This window comes from Dendrobates tinctorius, unplaced genomic scaffold, assembly GCF_039654945.1.
Source record: "Dendrobates tinctorius isolate UK_male_01 unplaced genomic scaffold, ASM3965494v1 ptg000107l, whole genome shotgun sequence".
Taxonomy (NCBI): domain Eukaryota; kingdom Metazoa; phylum Chordata; class Amphibia; order Anura; family Dendrobatidae; genus Dendrobates; species Dendrobates tinctorius.
This window is the reverse complement of record NW_027361775.1, coordinates 19,301,696-19,322,569: the sequence shown is the minus strand read 5'-3', so window position 1 is coordinate 19,322,569 and position 20,874 is coordinate 19,301,696. Positions and strand designations below refer to the sequence as shown.

The 20,874-nt window shown below is 44.3% G+C and overlaps 1 protein-coding gene across 1 annotated transcript in view; it reads right to left on the bottom strand.

The window, feature by feature from the left end:
* Positions 1-1,534: 1,534 nt before the first annotated feature.
* EPHB3 (EPH receptor B3) overlaps positions 1,535-20,874 on the bottom strand; it is a 56,169-nt gene continuing 36,829 nt past the window's right edge. The window contains exons 10-16 of the mRNA XM_073589214.1: positions 8,485-8,607; positions 8,050-8,297; positions 6,062-6,277; positions 3,743-3,892; positions 3,470-3,663; positions 3,160-3,315; positions 1,535-2,676 (exon numbers count right to left, since the gene is read on the bottom strand). Of these exons, the coding sequence (XP_073445315.1) occupies positions 2,568-2,676; positions 3,160-3,315; positions 3,470-3,663; positions 3,743-3,892; positions 6,062-6,277; positions 8,050-8,297; positions 8,485-8,607 (1,196 nt within the window). The 3' untranslated portion in view covers positions 1,535-2,567. The remainder of the gene's footprint in view (positions 2,677-3,159; positions 3,316-3,469; positions 3,664-3,742; positions 3,893-6,061; positions 6,278-8,049; positions 8,298-8,484; positions 8,608-20,874) is intronic.

Here is a 20,874-nt window from a genome sequence, read left to right as displayed (position 1 = left end):
ATGTGCACGGCTGCCCTGTATAACGAACATGTACCAGATCTACCTCCTTTTATCAAATGTGTATGCCACCTTTAGAAGAAATACAAAGGTTATGGACCATCGAAAAAAAAAAAAAAACTGCACTAATTTTAAGTCTGCAGTCATCATTCCTCCATTCATATTCAGCCCCCATGATCTGCAGTTTGCAGCTTTATCCAAGTTTCAGATTTTTCTCTAGTGGGAGTGTCTCTCTCGGTAATATAGGCTGGAGGTAAACTCTGTGTATATCCAGAGTAAGGCAGTGTTTATTGGCTCACATTGGCACTGCATCGATCCCGCACTCAATCTCTTTTCATATGCTTTTCTTCCTTATCTTTTCTCTCTTCTTAGAGACAGATAAAATGGTTCAAAACAAAAATTGTAGCCTAAATGTGTTAGAACTAAGTGAATATTAAAGTGTTATTCTCAAATTTCAAAGATGGGTGATAACTTCTCGACCTCTGTGGGTTTGACCGAAGGCAATCCTACTGATCCTGAGTACAGGGGCTCTGATGGAGCAGTGGTTGTTCACGAGCATCCATTCTTATGGGAGTTCCGAAAACAAACAGCACACCGCCTGACCATCTCTTGCGGTCCCATTAAAGGATAGAATATAGCTTCCAAACTTGAGAAAACCCTTTTAAAGTGGGTTAAAAATAACAAAATGAGGTTAAAGGGCAACTGTGCTTTCAGAATAAGGTTTCCAGTGTGGACATGAAGAATAACAATTTCTGCCCATTAAGTGACTTCTAGTCTGCATTTTCGACAGTTTTCCCCTCTGCATGGTCTGTCTGTAATTTGTAGTCCACTGCTTGCTGGTGGGAGCAGATGAGCCGCAGTGATTTCTCCTATAGACCGCACAGCACAGACAGGGGGAATGTCTGCGGTTCATTCACTTTTTAGCTCACAAAAGACAAGCTGCAGCACAATGGAGGACATTACAGATCAGAGCTCAGCCGTCCATCTAAATCAGCTATATTCTGACGTAAAAATTGTTACAGAGCTCTGCAGGATGTTTTACTCTCTGCTGTCCACTCCTACTCTCTCCGCATAGTGGATAATGACGAACCGGAACAAGTTCAGGAGGGTAAAGGTGTCCATTTTCCGATGTGTGAAATGGCCCTTTCATGGCAGTGTAATACAGTCCTAAATCATTCAGCTATCCTCCATTGATTCCTCCTCTGCTTTTTTGACAGAGAGAGGCAATAACATTAAGACAATAGCTTGACACCTCTGCAGCCAGTAACTAGGTTATCTACAGTGGCATCACCACAGAACCTAGTGTTTGGCAGCAGCGGTCACATGATGTAGTCGAGAGGTCAGCATTTCACAGCAAAAGACATTGCACAGAATAAGTTGTGATCATTTTGTCAAATTTTTAACCTTGACAAACATGTAGAGACAAGGACAAGTTATCCATAGAAATCCCCTTGACAGTACAAATACTTACCAGAGAAATCGGTTTTCTACTGGTGTAGCCAGTTGCTTACAGTTTGTTGAAATGAAACACAATGTATTTTTCTTAAAATAATTTAATTGAAAAAAGTTTCTTAAAAAAAAAAAAAAATTATAAAATGTAGTTATGATGACATTTTCCATTCTGAACACATCCCCATATCACTGAAAAGGTGAGTATACTCACAAAATAAGAGAGCATAATATGGTTGCAGGAAGGGGTGGAAACGAAAAAAAAATAACTCCCTAGGATACAGAACAGTAAGCAGTGGCTGAAAAATAACAAGAAAAACTGAGAGCTATGGGAAGGCATGGGGCTGTGAAGGCAAGGCCAGAGAAAGAAGGGGTGTGTTAATAAGCAGGATAACATGGCATAAAATAGAAGTGAGTGAGCTGTACGGTACTACTTCCTATACGAGGCATAGGCAGGCGTTTCCAGACAAAATGGTACCAGGGAGTATATCAGGTAATTAACAAAAGTAATAACTGATTGGACAGGTTAACCATCAAAACAGGAGCCCACACAAACGTTTCCGTACACCCTCACTTCTGTAGATGTGCACAAGCACTGTATACTTCTTCATGCAGGCATAAACTAAAGAGTGGGAGACTTGGGGATTATCTGTCATAGATACATACAGAATAAAACAAATAGCTAGCTCTGCAACCCTGCACCTTTATCATGGTCCAAGAGGTTTTGATGCAAGTGGAAGACACTAAAATATATTGCCTTTCTTGTACTCTTAGATGACCCTCTGCTTACCTTTAGACTGCTCACAATCATACATATACCACGCTATACACCTATTCTCATTCACACTGCACATTCATACATAGCCACTCACACCAATGTATTCATGTTGTAAGCATTAACTACAACACAATCTGTCCGACATACAGCAGCAGATCACAATGAAGTGTAAATTATCTGTAAGAAGAGGGCTGAGAGTTCTTTTGTGCAAAAGGAACTGTGATTCCACTCAAAACCCCACCACTGTCCATGATCTCTCTTGTGCACCCTTGAGCTTCCGTAGAGCCCTATCAAGTCCATATAATTTCTTCAATATGAAGAGCTTTGTCTTAGTGTATTCATGTCACACCTGGACGGGAAGAGTTTGGCTCATCTGCAGCCTCATGTCTTGGACACTATTGAGAAGCTTCTTTTGATGACCAGCTAACGTCACCCCGATACGGAGCAAATCCCTGAAAAAAAAAAAATTCGGAGACTTTCACAAATTAATAACCATTTAGTTTGCTGAGCCCAAACCCATTATAAGGGTTGCCCGGTCACAACATACTGATGACCCATGTTTTGGAAAGATCATCAATATCAGATTGATAGAGTCCAACACCAAACATCTCCACCAATTAGCTGTTATTTGCTTCAGAACATGTCGGATGTGAGTGGCCACTGCTAGGTACTGTTACAACAGCTTCTATTAAAGAGTACACAGCAGTGGTCGCTACACATTGAATGGGGCTGCCCTTTGTATGTCTGATCAAAGTACCGTATTTACATCTGGAGGCCACAAGAGCAAATATGAGCCGATTGGTAAGGGTATTATGTTTGAACCACACCAAGCTGATATTGATCACCTATTCTATGGATCGGTCATTAAAATCTTGTGATTGGACAGCTTATATAACTATTTCTAGAATCTCCAGAATCCCAGTTTAATTACTTACTCAGCTGTCATCTGAGCCACCAAATGGAAAGAGGTGAAACCAGCACTCATGAAGTTCTCCTGATACTGGCCCATCTTGATTGCCTCCAACCAATCACCCACAGTGGGAAATGTTGTATAATCTGGAACTGTACGGTCTAGTAACTGCTGGGACACACTATTGTAAAGAGAAGAATGTAAGAATGGGAAATAAAAGAAAACAGTAAAGACGACTCTAGAAGAGAGTCAAAAGTTTTAAATGCAAAGAAATAAAACCAAAACCACAGAACTGAATATCACAACTTCACCATCAATACTACATGGACATTAACCTTGCTTGCGCTGGACTGGTCACTTTCAGACTGGCTGCATTGCGTATTAACTTGTCCAAAGAACTGACTATCTGTGTAAATTTAGGCCTCAAATTACGATCACGGAGCCAGCAGTCAAGCATGAGCTGATGTAGAGCAGATGGACAATCCATTGGAGGTGGTAGACGATAATCCTGTTCCACAGCATTTATTACCTACAAAAACAGGAATATTCCTGTTAATGCACCAACAAATCCAAATCTTCAATATTTCTTAATACTCCACTATACTTACATCTTGATTTGACATGTCCCAGTATGGTCGCTCTCCATAGGACATGACTTCCCACATGACAATGCCATAACTCCACACATCACTTGCAGATGTGAACTTTCGATAAGAGATTGCTTCTGGAGCAGTCCATCGAATAGGTATTTTTCCTCCCTAAGTAGATAAACCAAATAAAACCCAGTTATATACTTTTCAATGACTTTGATGACCACAAAATAGAACATTGTCAGTATGTAAAGTTCTGTACAAAGCTAGCTGCTATTCTAGGGCTTCCATTAACCCAGATTTCCAATGCCCTTCTTTTCATGCATCTGTGAAGCTTATAGTAATTTGTTTAAGTCACTACTACTGTAAGACAGTCAAACTAATATGCAGTTCAGAGAAACTAAATCATATTGCACAGAAGGACTTCTATTGGGTCTCCATTAGCAAGATTCCTAAAAATGCATCTATTAGGTCATGGCAAAAATGTATATACAGTGGGGCAAAAAAGTATTTAGTCAGTCAGCAATAGTGCAAGTTCCACCACTTAAAAAGATGAGAGGCGTCTGTAATTTACATCATAGGTAGACCTCAACTATGGGAGACAAACTGAGAAAAAAAAAATCCAGAAAATCACATTGTCTGTTTTTTTTTCATTTTATTTGCATATTATGGTGGAAAATAAGTATTTGGTCAGAAACAAAATTTCATCTCAATACTTTGTGATATATCCTTTGTTGGCAATGACAGAGGTCAAACGTTTTCTGTAAGTCTTCACAAGGTTGCCACACACTGTTGTTGGTATGTTGGCCCATTCCTCCATGCAGATCTCCTCTAGAGCAGTGATGTTTTTGGCTTTTCGCTTGGCAACACGGACTTTCAACTCCCTCCAAAGGTTTTCTATAGGGTTGAGATCTGGAGACTGGCTAGGCCACTACAGGACCTTGAAATGCTTCTTACGAAGCCACTCCTTCATTGCCCTGGCGGTGTGCTTTGGATCATTGTCATGTTGAAAGTCCCAGCCACGTTTCATCTTCAATGCCCTTGCTGATGGAAGGAGGTTTGCACTCAAAATCTCACGATACATGGCCCCATTCATTCTTTCATGTACCCGGATCAGTCGTCCTGGCCCCTTTGCAGAGAAACAGCCCCAAAGCATGATGTTTCCACCACCATGCTTTACAGTAGGTATGGTGTTTGATGGATGCAACTCAGTATTCTTTTTCCTCCAAACACGACAAGTTGTGTTTCTACCAAACAGTTCCAGATTGGTTTCGTCAGACCATAGGACGTTCTCCCAAAACTCCTCTGGATCATCCAAATGCTCTCTAGCAAACTTCAGACGGGCCCGGACATGTACAGGCTTAAGCAGTGGGACACGTCTGGCACTGCAGGATCTGAGTCCATGGTGGCGTAGTGTGTTACTTATGGTAGGCCTTGTTACATTGGTCCCAGCTCTCTGCAGTTCATTCACTAGGTCTCCCCGCGTGGTTCTGGGATTTTTGCTCACCGTTCTTGTGATCATTCTGACCCCACGGGGTGGGATTTTGCGTGGAGCACCAGATCGAGGGAGATTATCAGTGGTCTTGTATGTCTTCCATTTTCTAATTATTGCTCCCACAGTTGATTTCTTCACTCCAAGCTGGTTGGCTATTGCAGATTCAGTCTTCCCAGCCTGGTGCAGGGCTACAATTTTGTTTCTGGTGTCCTTTGACAGCTCTTTGGTCTTCACCATAGTGGAGTTTGAAGTCAGACTGTTTGAGGGTGTGCACAGGTGTCTTTTTATACTGATAACAAGTTTAAACAGGTGCCATTACTACAGGTAATGAGTGGAGGAAAGAGGAGACTCTTAAAGAAGAAGTTACAGGTCTGTGAGAGCCAGAAATCTTGATTGCTTGTTTCTGACCAAATACTTATTTTCCACCATAATATGCAAATAAAATGAAAAAAAAAAACAGACAATGTGATTTTCTGTTTTTTTTTTTCTCTCAGTTTATCTCCCATAGTTGAGGTCTACCTATGATGTAAATTACAGACGCCTCTCATCTTTTTAAGTGGTGGAACTTGCACTATTGCTGACTGACTAAATACTTTTTTGCCCCACTGTACATGCTATAAGAAATATTAGGATGGGAATTGCATTATACACTGCATTTCTCATTCACTAACACCCACAAACAAATGCAGTTTTTCACTTAAGAATAAACATTTAAGAAAAGGATTTGCCTGCAAGTTTGTGACAGCATTTTGTTTAGGCATGTCTTCAATGCCTGACCGGTGGCAATCCAATTTCATAAAACCCATAAGGGCTGCAGCATGTAATTGTTGGAAATCGCTTACCACAGAACTGGTATAAGTTGGGTCAGATCGGCTATTCTCCAGGAATCTTGAGAGACCAAAGTCAGAGACCTTACAGACGAGGTTGCTGTTCACCAAGATGTTGCGAGCAGCAAGATCACGGTGAACGTAATTCATTTCTGATAAATACTTCATGCCAGACGCGATACCACGTAGTATTCCCACTAGCTGAATTACCGTGAACTGTCCATCATTCATCTGAAGAGAATTTAAAAAAAACAAAAAAATTAAAAACACACCCAATATAAATATACACATTAAATATGGCTAATAGATAAGTAAGTGCTCTACAGATACTGCTCATAAATGTAACTATTCAGAAACTTATCAACAGAAGATAAAGTTTTGAATGAAAGGAAGTTTTTTTTTTTCTCTTTCGAAGAACAATAGTTACCATTCAGGTACATTGCAAATAAAGGCAAGGACTTCAAATGGGAATTACCAGCTGCAGCGGCAACTTGTATTTCTATCAACAATTGTAAACATACATCCATATAAAGGTAGTGAAAAGGTTTCTAGTACTAAAGGTTTCTATAAACAATAGACTAATGTCAGCTGAACAGAGAGAGAGAGAGCGAGACACGTTCGCCAAAAGGTCTATCGTGTACAGGGGCGCCGACCAACTGACGATCAAGGAAGAAGTCTATTGTGTATGTCCGATTTCAGATTGTATTCTTCTCCTAGAAAGGAGTCACTGGTCAACATGTCAGTGGGCGGCATTCACGTAGAAAACACAAGTTGGCTGAGAGGTCTTTCGACTGAATGATCGGCCGAAGCATTGTTTGGCCGATGGCTATGATTTGTATGGGTAGTTTCGTAGCAATTTTTTGTTACAGGCAAGTGTGCTAAAAAAAAAAAATGCAACCTATATACAAAGTGTATGAAAGATGGAGGAGAACATCGAAGGCATAACATGTAATCCAAGAGTCAAATAAGTGTGATGCATAGATGAGAAACAATTCATTGTTTGGAGGAATTATGAGCTTAGATCTAGGGATTATATGGTCTCCTAAATCAAGTGTTATTTCCCAGCTTGTTTGTGAAAAACACACACAAAATCCTCACACCTCTCCTCCTCGTTCCCCACGCTGCTCCCGGCTCAGCTCTGGTTTCAGCTGCTGCACTGCCTGGCACACAGTGGGTGTGCGACAAAGTGACGTCATCGCACACCCGCAGTGTCAGAGGTGAAGATCGAAGGAGGGTACTAGCTCATAGCTTTTTAACTGTATCGCATAATGACGCTGATATAGTTGAATGTGGGGCGGGGGGGGGGGGGGGGGGGGGGGAAATCGGCGCTAGCGCCAGGCGGGCCCCGGCTCACGGGCCCCATAGCAGCCGTGTGGTGTGCCACTATTAGCTAGTCTGCCTGCCGCTAACGCCAGCCCTGACTGCATGGTATCCGGCAGAGCATACACATTTATGTTGTTAATGCACCCAACAGGACAGATACCCTTCTGCACACATGAAAGCATATCAAAAGAGCACCTGAAAGTAGGAGGCCATACTGCCAACCATCTAATAAGCGCTTGCTTACACATGTCCACCGGATACTGAACCTCGCTATGTAGTAGGTGTTGGTATTTCTGTGGTAGGCACATTAATGTTGTGTGATTATTACTTAATATATTTCCTTGTTTACCTTTACTTTAAGAACAAATGTACAAAACAAATGAAATATCTACGTCAGATTGGAGTTTAAGGCAGCAGACTGGAAGTTAGATCATTGTTTGCTTAAATGATTCCAGACGATGTCACTGAACTCGCAGACTAAATGGGCAGATTAAAACCTGCCCAAAGTTTAAAGAATTGAATTCAGACATGCTATGACAAACGCAGAACATGAAACACAAAACTTACTGGTTTTCACACATTTATAAAATATAACTAGTTTTGACCAAGAAGAACCAAAGTGTTAGAGTGCACCACCAGATCTAACAAACAACTGATCCTTACGAATTACCAAAACTTACCCTCAGGAAAGAATCAAGTGCCCCATTCTCCATAAACTCCGTAAGAATCATCACCGGCCGACTTCTGGTCACAACTCCTTCCAAACGTATGATATTTGGATGATCGAACTGTCCCATAATACTTGCTTCACCCAAAAAGTCACGTCTTTGCTGATCCGTATAACCTGCTTTTAGGGTCTTGATTGCCACCAGCTGTTCTCTGCGTCCTGCCTGTTTCAGTCTTCCACGGCAGACCTCTCCAAACTCACCTAGCACATAAGGCAAGAAATCAATCCGCCAATTCTTTTCTTTGTTGTATAGATCACATTTCACTTAATATATTCATGATAACCTCATATCTGCACCATACACTTTGAAATCCCCAATTGGTTCATTGAGTGAAAAATGAGAAGCATTTGACTTAACAGATAAAGTGAATGTGTTTATGAGACAGACCTGCGCCAATCACTTCTTCAATCTTCACACACGAAATGTCAATTTCTTTAGCAAACTCTCGAACGGCTTCATTAGGATCCTCATAAGTGAATGGATCAATATAAAGCTTCATGCCAGGAACCACTATGAGAACAAGAAGTATCAAGTACCTCGATTAACAGAGCTGTTTGGCAATCGCATCTACAAAGTCACTCATACAAAAAGACAAACTTAAGATAGTCTATGGAGTTATTCTAAAGACAAATTGTGTAAGGCATGAAGAATGAGCCAGATATGTATAGACTATAATCTCAGTGGGTTGCATAATACTGAAATAGGTTAATCAATAGTGTGACTACACCCATGCAATAAACTGATATAAAGAGCCAGCCCAAGAGGAAAATAAAAGCATGTCATACAAGTTTAACATGGTTTTCCACTACATTAAAAAACAAGGACTAAGTCTAGGGCTATAAAGAGACTAAGAGCCTGATTCATTAAGACTGGCATTCTCCACGCAGTCTTAAAGACGGAATTGCTAGATCTAGATGCACCTAATTCATTACGAGGATTAGACGCATTTTACAAGTGCCATGTACCTCCGCCAGAAAAAGTTACTCTAGACAAGGACTTTAAGAACATTTCTGGCATAAATTTTCACCACTGGGATGGTATAAATTTTGGTGAATTTGCCAGGGGGAGGGTTTTGCCACCTTCCGTCAAGTTTGGTGAAGCTGGCCGAGACTGGTGTAAAAACACACCAAAAAGTTGCCTCATTTTTGCAACATTTCAGGGTATTTTACACCAGAACTGTGGCTTAGACACCCCAATGAATCAGGCCCTTTGTGTAGCACCCTGGATTGACTTGGGACTGCTGCAGTGCAATGGAATACATTATATTGCATCCAATCTTGTGGACTACTGCTGTCACTCAACAGTTCACTAACAGTGCTCAGACTACAGGTTGGGGAAGAGCAGACCATTTAACTTGCTATAGCCATAGCATGGTGTCAGTAGGTTGAATTAGGCACCAATCATGCAATATCTATTAGTACAGCAACATTAATATTCTCACTAAAGAGATAGATATTTAATAATTCCTATTAAGTTAAAGGGGTTGTCCCACGAACAAAAGTACAATTTAATAAATAGATCTTGGAATAATAATTTCCACAATTGGATGGAAAAAAAAAAAAAAAAAAAAAGTGTTCCTGTGCTGAGATAATCTCTAAATGTGCCCCTGCTGTGTACTGTGTAATGGCTGTGTGACTGTGCAGGGACATGGTCTGATCATACTACAGCTCCTGGGCAGGGGAGGAAGGAAAAGAGTATACACACACTACCGCACGGAATCGCAGCAAATTCTTTTTAAGACGCAAAACATAACTACCTGTTTTTAACAATGTTTTCCTTAAAAGAGTCAGCTGTGATCCCTTGCTGTAATGTCTGTATAGTCTTCTACATCCTCCCCTGCCCAGAAGCTGTGGTATGATCAGACCATGTTTCCACAAAGTCAGACACAGCCATTACACAGCAGGGGCACATTTATAAGATTATCTCCGCACAGGGACATTTTTTTTAAACACATTCCAATTGTGGAAATTATTTTTTAAAGATATAATGAATAAAGCATTGAATAAATTTAACTTGGCTTGTGAGGAAGACCCCTTTAACCCCTTCATGACCTGGCCTTTTTTTGCAATTCTGACCAGTGTCCCTTATGAGGGTAATAACTCTGGAATGCTTCAACGCATCCTAGCGATTCTGAGATTGTTTTTTCGTGACATATTGGACTTCATGTTAGTGGTAAATTTAGGTCGATAATTTTTACGTTTATTTGTGAAAAAAAAAAAAAAAAAAAAAAAAATCAGAAAATTGGCGAAAATTTTAAAAATGTCAAATTTTGAATTTTTATTCTGTTAAACCAGAGAGTTATGTGACACAAAAAAGTTACTAAATAACATTTCCCACATGTCTACTTTACATTAGCACAATTTTGGAAACAAATGTTTTTTTTGTTAGAAAGTTATAAGGGTTAAGGCTGTGTGCACACTCTGCGGAAAAGGTGCGGATTCATCCGCACGGATTTTGTACAATCCGCAGGTAAAACCGCAGGTCAAAAGACCTGCGGTTTTACCTGCGGATTGCTCTGCGGTTTTGCCCTGCAGTTTTTCATCTCCTCAATGGAGGAGATGGCAAACCGCAGGAGAATCCGCAGAAAGAATTGACATGTCAATTCTTTCTGCGGATTGAAAACCGCAGATAATCCGCGCGGAAAATTCCGCACCGTCTACACTGCGGTTTTTGATTCCCATAGGGAATCATTGTACTGTACACCGCAGCAGAAACTGCTGCGGGTCCGCAGCGGCCAAAACCGCTGCGGAACCGCAGCAAAATCCGCAGCGTGTGCACACAGCCTAAAAGTTGACCAGTGATTTCTCATTTTTACAGCAAAATTTACAAACCATTTTTTTTTTTTTTTTTTTTAGGGACCACCTCACATTTGAAGTCACTTTGAGGGGTCTATATCGCAGAAAATACCCAAAAGTGACACCATTCTAAAAACTGCACCCCTCAAGCTACTCAAAACTACATTCTAGAAGATTAACAACCCTTCAGGTGCTTCACAGGAACTATAGCAACGTGGAAGGAAAAAATGGACATTAATTTTTCCAACAAAAGTTTTGTTTTAGCATCATTTTTTTCATTTTCACATGGGCAACAGGCTAAAATGGATCCTAAAATTTGTTGGGCAATTTCTCCCGAGTACACCGATACCTCATATGTGGTCATAAACCACTGTTTGGGCGCACGGCGGGGCCCGGAAGGGAAGGAGCACCATTTGACTTTTTGAAAGAAAAATTAGCTCCAATCGTTATCGGACACCATGTCGCGTTTGGAGAGCCCGTGTGCCTAAACAGTGAAAACCCTCTACAAGTGACACCATTTTGGAAACTAGACCCCTTAAAGAACTTGTCTAGATATGTAGTGAGCACTTTGAACCCCCCAGTGCTTTACAAAAGTTTATAACGCAGAGCACTGAAGATAAAAAATTATTTTTTTTCCTCAAAAATTACTTTTTAGCACGCTATTTTTTATTTTCACATGGCTAACAGGAGAAATTGGACCACAAAAGTTGTTGTCCAGTTTGTCCTGAGTACGCTGGTACCCCATTTGTGGGGGGGAACCACTGTTTGGGCACACGGCAGGACTAAGAAGGGAAGGAGCGCCATTTGACTTTTTGAAATGAAAATTAACTCCAATCGTTAGCGGACACCATGTCGTGTTTGGAGAGCCCCTGTGTGCATAAACTTTGGAGCTCCCCCACAAATGACCCCATTATGGAAACTAGACCCCCCTAAGGAACTTATCTAGATGCATAATGAGCACTTTGAACCCCCAGGTGCTTCACAGAAGTTTATAACGCAGAGCCGTGAAAATAAAATATATTTTTTTCCTAAAAAAAAAAAAAATTTTTTAGTCTGCAATTTTTTATTTTCACAATGGTAACAGGAGAAATTGTACCCTAAAAGTTGTTGTCCAGTTTGTCCTGAGTGCGCTGGTACCCCATATGTGGGGGGGGGGGGAACCACTGTATGGGCACACGTCGGGGCTCAGAAGGGAAGTAGTGACATTTTGAAATGCTGACTTTGATGGAATGGTCTGCGGGCGTCAGGATACATTTGCAGAGCCTCTGATGTGCCTAAACAGCAGAAACCCCCCACATGTGACCTCATTTTGGAAACTAGACCCCCCAAGGAACTTATCTAGATGTCTGGTGGGCACTTTGAACCCCCAAGTGCTTCACAGAAGTTTATAATGCAGAGAAGTGAAAATGAAAAAATAAATTTCTTTATCGCCCTATTGGGGGACATAGTTTACCATGGGTGTATGCTGCTAGGAGGCTGACACTATGCAAAAACAAGAAAATTGGCTCCTCCCTGGCAGTATACACCCACCGACAGACACCAAGTACCTCAGTTTGTGCTTAGTGTCTGTAGGAGGCGAACCGGGATCTTCCCAGATCCGCAGTTATGATTTCTTTTTCCCTTTAGGGTTTTTAGTCGAACTTTTTAGGGTATGTGCACACTTTGCGGTTTCTGCTGCGTTTCCGCAGCGTTTTTGGCTCTGCAGAAACGCAGCAGATTCTGCTGCGTTGTACAGTACCTTTATTTCCTATGGAAATAAAAAAAAGCTGTGCACATGCTGCGTTTTTTTCCGCGCGGTTTTGCTGCGGTTTTCAAAATGCAGCATATCAATTGTTTGGTGCAGAAACGCTGCAGTTTTACACCTCATCCATTATGAGGTGTAAAACCGCAGGGCAAAACCGCAGATAAACCGCAGCACTTTGTCCTGCGGATTTCCTGCAGTTTTCTCTACAAAATCCGCAGAGACAAAAAAAACTATGTGCGCACATACCCTAAATCTTTTCTCATTTATTTTTCAGGTTCACCATCGGGAAACAGGGTGCAAGTACATCCTGATTTCCCATATCAGGCGGCTGAGCGAGCAGTGTGGCGCACCCACATCGCAACTCTCAGTACCGCAGGCAGGACTTTTTCCCTATCACTCTCGGGTGCTATGGGCTGATGACAGGTGGCCGGTCCTTGCCAAAACACCTCCTCACACCTCTCCCGGGACAGGGCTGAGAGGAAGACGGCGGTCGTCTGGGGTCACCTTCTCTGCTAGCAAGATGTTAACGCAGTCTTCTGCATGATGCGGGTAAGAGGACCTTTCCCAGCGGCCTGCCTCCTATGCATGGGCCCCTGTGGTCATCTTCTTCAGGGACATCAGGCAAGACTCTGAACGATCCCTCCAGCCCCGCATGTCTCACGGAGCACCTTCAGTTCATTCCCCTTTTTGAATCTCCCACCCCGGCCAGCCACGCGCCTCATTCTCAGCCACGCGCCTCATTCTCAGCCGTGCACCTTTCTATGCAGGGGGACACATCAGCGGTATTTCACACTCGGGGGGGTCTTTCAGAGCGGTGTAAGCGCAAGATCACCTTTATTTAATCGGCGCCGCGGGCATCTTATCTTCTCAGTATAGAAACTCAGCCGGGGAGACCGAGTTACTTTCACTTTCAAAGGCTCTATTTCGTGCGGCCATACGGCGTAGCCTACCTATGATCAACCCTTCAAGGGCTCTCAGTATAAGGCTAAGTGCACACGTTGCAGAAATGTTCTGCTCAAAAACCTGAATCCCTTCCCAGAAACCGCACCTATTTTTCCGCTTGCGTTTTTTGCGTGGTTTTGATGCGTTTTTTTTTCCGCAGTGGTTTAAAACCGCATGGAAGAGGCCTAAAACGGGGAAAATCCGCAAAATTAATGAGCATGCTGCGTTTACCGCGATGCGTTTTTTTCGTGGTAAAAAACGCATCAATGTGCACAAAAAGTGCAAAATGCATAGAAATGACTGTGCAGCTTATTTTTAGCGGTTTTATAGCGAAAAACGCGGTAAAAACCGCTGTGTGTGAACACAGCCTTAGACCCACCGCTACTCACTACGCCTGTGCACGCTGTAAAAAGAAGTGGGCATCAGGTCAGTCGTCTCCCTTCTGCCCGTCCTGCAGCCCCTTCAGCTATGTCGGCCTCTCAGGAACACACCGATTCCTGGCAGGAGGCCACTCCACCCCCCCACCCCCCCCAGAGTGGGCCGTTGCAATGTCTCAGTCGGTCTCTGATCTGACTAAAGTCTCTCAGTCCCCGGTCCAGGTCCTAGAGCGTTTACCTCAACTATCTACAGCCACCGGTGTGCCGACCGCCTCTCACGGTGAGTCGCCCGCACCTGACCTTAAGAGGGACAGACCAGGTGGGAGTTCTAGGAAGCAGGCTCTGTCTGGCTCGTCCTCCAGCTCGCAGGGCTCTTCTGCTTCATCCAGGTTTCCTGCTCCTTCTTCAGAGGACGACCTTAGGTCAGACAACGGTTCCTAATCGGGATCTAGTTCAGAAGCAGATAACAGATCTAAAACACTGAACATGGTCGATAGTCTCCTTTCGGCTATTTTCCAAACTTTTGAAATTAAGCAAGACAAGGCCCCTCCTCAGTAATCTTCTGTCCCATTTCAACGAGCAAGGCCTCCATCCCGAACCTTTCCAAACCACAAAGAGTTTGATACTACACTATCCAAACATTGGGAGCACACTTCTCAAGCCGCAGGTACTTAGATGTGCTGTACCCCATTGATATGGATTTGCTCACAAAATGGACCAAAGCTCCCGAAGTGGATCCTCCTGTTTCTCGCATAGCCTCTAAGACGGTTCTATCCCTCCCAGACGGGGCATCGCTTAAAGATCCAACAGACAGGCAGATAGAATCTCTGGCAAAATCAATCTTTGAGGCATCCGGCGCCTCCCTCTGTCCTATTTTCGCATCCGCCTGGGTGGCGAAAGTCATTTATGCTTGGGCTAAGATTCTTCGCAGGGGCATCTTAGCGGCAGCTCCTCAGGACGAGTTGGCAGATCTGGCAGATCAAATTAATCATGCGGGTAAAATACTTTTTGGCCGCCTCCGTGGATGCGGCCGAGTGCGTAGCAAGGGCTAACAGCAACGTAGTAGCCATACGCCGAGTCCTTTGGCTAAAGTCATGGAATGCGGATACCACTTCTAAAAAGTCGCTTACCAACCTGCCATTCCATGGTTCTAGGCTCTTTGGAGCCAAGCTGGATCAGATAATTTCCAATGCCACTGGTGGTAAAAGCACTTCTCTTCCCCAGTCTCGACCTAAACGCTTTTTTAACAAAAAAGGTTTTCGGCCGTTTAGGCCTTTTCGTCCCTTCTCTTCGACAGAGATCTACCCAGCAAGATTGGCCTTACGCCTCTAGGGAGCGGGAGCAGAAAAAAAACATCTTACAGACCCGCTACACGCTGGAGATCTAGAGGACAATACCCCAGGTCTTCAGGTGCCCGTTCCGTAGGTTTTCCTCCAAGTGACGGGTTACCCCCACCTGGAAGTTCTTCCAGGGTGGGAGGCAGACTTCCCTTTTTCATGGACGCTTGGCTGTCTGTTATCGACGACGCTTGGGTCAGGGAAATCGTCGCATCAGGATACAAGATCGAATTTGCTTCCCCCCCCCCCCCCAAACAGACAGTTTTTCCTGTCTCGACCTCCAAGACAGTGGTCCCAGATTCCAGGGTTCCTTCAGGTCGTCTCCTCCCTTCTTTCCGCCGGAGTGATTGTTCCCGTTCCTCCAAATGAACGGTTTTCAGGGTTCTACTCAAATCTTTTCGCAGTCCCAAAGAAAGGTGGTTCCCTTCGTCCAATCCTGCACCTCAAATTGCTCAATCGCCACGTGAAGATTCTCCATTTCAAAATGGAGTCCCTTCGATCGGTGTTAGCCTCAATGGAACCCGGAGAATTTCTCTGCTCTGTGGACATACGGGATGCCTATCTTCACATCCCTGTTTGTTTGCAACATCAGAAATATCTTCGTTTTGCGATTCAGGAAAATCACTACCAGTTTACGGCCCTTCCCTTCGGCCTAGCCTCTGCTCCCCATGTTTTCACGAAGGTTATGGCGACAGTCATGGCCATCCTTCTCTCCAGGGGGATCCTCATCATCCCTTATCTGGACGATCTCTTGATCAAGGGCTCGTCCCGTCAAGACTGCCTGCAGAGTCTTCAGATAACCCTGGATACTCTCGACCGCCTCGGATGGATAGTCAAAGAGAAGTCCATCCTGAGCCCCACTCAGCGTCTGACCTTTCTGGGTATGGAATTCGACACGAATCTAGCCTGGGTGTTTCTTCCGAGGGAAAAATTTGCGGCTCTTTCCAAGGGAATCCGAACCCTCAAACGGCCAACGCCCATTCCCCTTCGATCCTGCATGAAGGTTCTGGGGAAGATGGTAGCCTCCATGGAAGCAGTGCCCTTAGCACAATTTCATCTTCACCCCCTCCAGCTGTCCCTTCTTTCAGCCTGGGACAAGACCACGTTGTCTCTGGACCGCCCCATTCTCCTCCCTCTCAGAGTGAGGCAATCCCTGACTTGGTGGGCAATGCCAGCGTCAGTTCTACAAGGGAGGTCCTTTCTTCCACTTCAGTGGCAAGTCATCACCACCGACTGCAGCCTTCTAGGATGGGGAGCAGTTTTCCATCAGAAAACGGCCCAAGGACACTGGAAGCTCTCCTTCCCATCAATCTTCTGGAGATCAGAGCAATCTTCCTTGCCCTTCTCTGCTGGCAGCCTCTCCTCGTAGGCAAGCCAGTCCGCATTCAATCGGACAACGCCACGGCTGTGGCGTACATAAACCACCAGGGGGGCACGCGCAGCAGGCAAGTAAAGTCAGAAGTGGCAAAGATATTGCGCTGGGCAGAACGTTACGCTCCGGCAATCTCTGCCATTCACATTCCAGGGGTGGAAAATTGGGCAGCCGACTTCCCGAGTCGTCAAGGCCTAGCATCAGGCAAATGGGTTCTTCATCCCTCAGTCTTCAATCAGATATGCCAGCGCTGAGGATCACCGGATGTCGATCTCATGGCATCCCTGATGAACCACAAGGTTCTGCGCTTCGTAGCCAGGTCCAGGGACCCTCTAGCCGTCGCTTGCGATGCCCTAGTAATTCCGTGGTCTCAGTTCCAACTTCCTTATCTGTTTCCGCCTCTTGCCTTGATCCCAAGAGTGGTCAAGAAGATAAAATCGGAAGGCATCCCAGTGATTCTAGTGGCTCCAGACAGGCCAAGACGGCCTTGGTACGCGGAGCTGGTGAACATGCTCACGGACGTCCCCTGGAGGCTTCCAGACTGTCCAGATCTTCTCTCGCAAGGCACCCTTTACCACGAGAATTCTCAGTCTCTGAGTTTAACGGCATGGCCGTTGAGGCCGCGATCTTGAAAGAATCAGGTTTGTCCAACCAGGTGATTCAGACTATGATCAGAGCCAGAAAACCAGCTTCTTCCCGCATTTATCATAGGTACTGGAAGGCTTTTTTCCGTTGGTGCGACGATAAAAAAAGTTTTTCCAATGTCATTTTCCATTCCATCTATACTTGGTTTTCTCCAGTCTGGCTTAAATGCGGGTCTGTCCCTCAATACCCTCAAGGGCCAGGTCTCCGCACTGTCTATCCTTTTCCAAAGAGAGCTCGCGTACTTACCGCAGGTTAAGACCTTTCTCCAAGGGGTCGCCCATGTGGCTCCTCCTCATCATTCGCCGATAGACCGGTGGGACCTCAATCTCGTTCTTAGCGCTCTCCAAAAGCCACCTTTCGAGCCTATCCAGGACGTTCCTTTATCTCTTCTCTCATGGAAGGTAACCCTTTTGATTGCCATTACATCCATCAGAAGAGTTTGAGTTGGCGGCATTATCATGTCGTTCCCCTTACCTGATCCTCCATCAGGATAAGGTTGTCCTCAGGCCCGTTCCTTCTTTTCTTCCAAAGGTGGTATCCTCTTTACACATTAATGAGGATATCGTTCTCCCATCCTTTCGCCCTGCTCCTTCTCACCCTCTTGAGAAGTCACTCCACAAAATGGATGTAGTTAGAGCCTTGCGTGTATCTCGCCTGGACCGCTTCACTTCGTCAGTCCGATTTCCTTGCTTGTCATCTCTGAAGGTCGCCGGAAAGGGCTTCCGGCATCCAAATCCACGATTGCTCGCTGAATTCGTTCTACCATTCTGGAAGCGTACCGACTTCAGGAAAAACGGCCCCCTCCGGGAGTGAGAGCCCACTCCAGCCGGGCTGTGGCATCTTCGTGGGCCGTTCGACACCGGGCATCGGCTTTACAAATTTGCAGGGCCGCGACCTGGTCGTCTTTGCACACTTTTGCGAGGTTCTACAGGGTTTATACCCAGGCCTCGTCTGATGCAGTTGTTGGTAGGAAGGTCCTGCAGGCGGCGGTGGCGCACCGGCCAACCTTCCTGTTCTTTCGTTCCTTTATTGCTGTTCCCGCCCTTGGGACTGCTTTGGAACGTCCCATGGTAATCTGTGTCCCCCAATAAGGCGATAAAGAAAGATGGATTTTTGGTTCTTACCGTAAAATCTTTCTTGGAGCCCTCCTGTTTAAGTTGTACTGTGTAGGGTCTTTGAGTCCCTTCTTGGGTTGGTACATATGTTTAGAGTTTTTCGTTGCTTCTCCTACTGCTTTCTCACCAACTGAGGTACTTGGTGTCTGTCGGTGGGTGTATACTGCTGGGGAGGAGCCAATTTTCTTGTTTTTTGCATAGTGTCAGCAGCATACACCCATGGTAAACTGTGTCCCCCAATGAAGGCTCCAAGAAAGATTTTACGGTACAAACCAAAAATCCATCTTTTTTTTCCACAAAAATAATTTTTTAGCCCCCAATTTTTTATTTTCCCAAGGGTAACAGGAGAAATTAGTCCCCAAAAGTTGTTGTGCAATTTATTTTTTTTTTTTTATTTTTTTTTTTTTTGAGTACGCTGATACCCCATATGATGGGGTAAACCACTGTTTGGGCACATGTCGAGGATTGGAAGGGAGGGAGCACCGCTTGACTAACGCAAAATTGGCTGGAATCAATGGTGGCACCATGTCGTGTTTGGAGACCCCCTGATGTGCCTAAACAGTGGAAACCCCTCAATTCTATCTCCAACCCTAACACACCCCTAACCCCAATTCCAACCCTCACCCCAACGGAAAAATAAAAATATTTTCTTTATTTTATTAGTTGTGCCTACCTATGGGGGGTGATAAACAGGGGGGGGGGGGTTTAATTACTTTTTATTTCATTTTGAGCACTGCGAGAGTGATCAAAATGAATGAATGGAATCTGCAGCCGCAGATTCGAGCGGGCGCACTGCGCATGCGCCCGCCATTTTCCAAAATGGAGGCGCCCATGATCCGGGACGCCGGGAGCAACAGCGGCACTCGGAAGGTACCGGGTTGTGGTGGGGGGGATCGGAATCTGGCGGGGAGCGGAGGGAAGGGGAGGGGGAGCAGATGACAGCGGCGGCAGATTGCCGCTATCATTCAGTGGTGGTGGTGGGGGGGGGGGGGGGTCAGATCGGTGTCTCCAGCCATGTCCGATGCTACTGCAGCATCGGCCATGACTGGTTTGTAATATTTCATCAAATTTCATTGATGAAATATTACTATCTCTCCGATTGGCTGTTAAAAGTGAAACAGCCAATCAGAGTGATCGTAGCCACGTGGGGGCGAAGCCACGTCCCTGTGGTGAAGTACAAAGCCCCCTGTATCTGCGGGTCGGGTGACCTTTCATTGACTCCGATCACCCAACCCGCAGGGGGGCTTTGAAGTCATGACACAGCATATGCGTCATGGGTCGATTGGCACAGACTTTCATGACGCATACGCTGTGTCACAAGTCGGGAAGGGGTTAAGACAAGTTGAAAGCACAACAAAAATAAAATTCAGTATGGCTAAAGTTGCAGGTGTAGAGTTAATTGGGGCTTCAGTTTGAGCATAAAGAATACAAAAAACAAGGAACATTACTGATAATGCATAATTATGCAAATTGTCTCTTCAGAGAGGAAGAGGACTAGAACACTAGTGCCACCTATTGGAAGTAGCAATCTTAAAAGTCAATGTCGACCCTTTAACGAGCCTTGTTACATGACTTAGGATAAAAGCATGATAATGCATAAATAACACAGGCTTAACAAAGCTTAATTTACAACCCCTAAAAAGAAAAGACCTTATACAAGAGATGAGACACTTAGAGGGAAGGGAGGGATCTCACCATTCAAGGGGAGGAGTGGTAGGTACTGACAATAGATCAGAAGACATGGTGCCATTTAGCAAATACCAAAATTACCAATTCAGCAACTGTGGGAGCCAGAAGCCATTCACAACTTCTAATTATTGCAATGAGGGGTGGGCTATTACTACAAGCAAGACAAACACAATATAATGGACCACAAACCTTAACATAGAAATAGCCCAATAAAAAAGCTACAACGTATCAGATTTTTCCACTTAAGTACGGTACGGCAGTCTCTACGTCTACTTAAGTACACTAGAAGTCTAAATTTCACTGAAATTGTGGACAGACGATAACAAATTGTCTTCAGCTGCGTGACAAATGTAAACACAATGGTATAGGACACAGCCGCAACAAATGGTGGCCATTAGGCAAGATGACAAGTATGCATCCAGTTGGTGGCCACATGACAGGAGACACTTTTACAAAGAAAAAAAAACAGGTTTTTGACAATTTAAAGCAGGAATATGGTATGTTGTATAGAAAGCACTATAGCAATAAAAATAAACTCATACAGTGACATTTGTCAATTTACCATCCACACAAATAAAAGAACAGATTCAAAATTTTCAACAGCCATGGAGAAACACGGCTAACAAGAAATAGTGTTAACAACTGCCAATTAGTGCTCAACACCACAGGACATTAATTACAAATTGCTAAGCAATGCACAGCGAGAAGAGGCATAATGTGCAGCCACCCAGAACAAGCAAGTCAGCTGTAACTACCAAAAG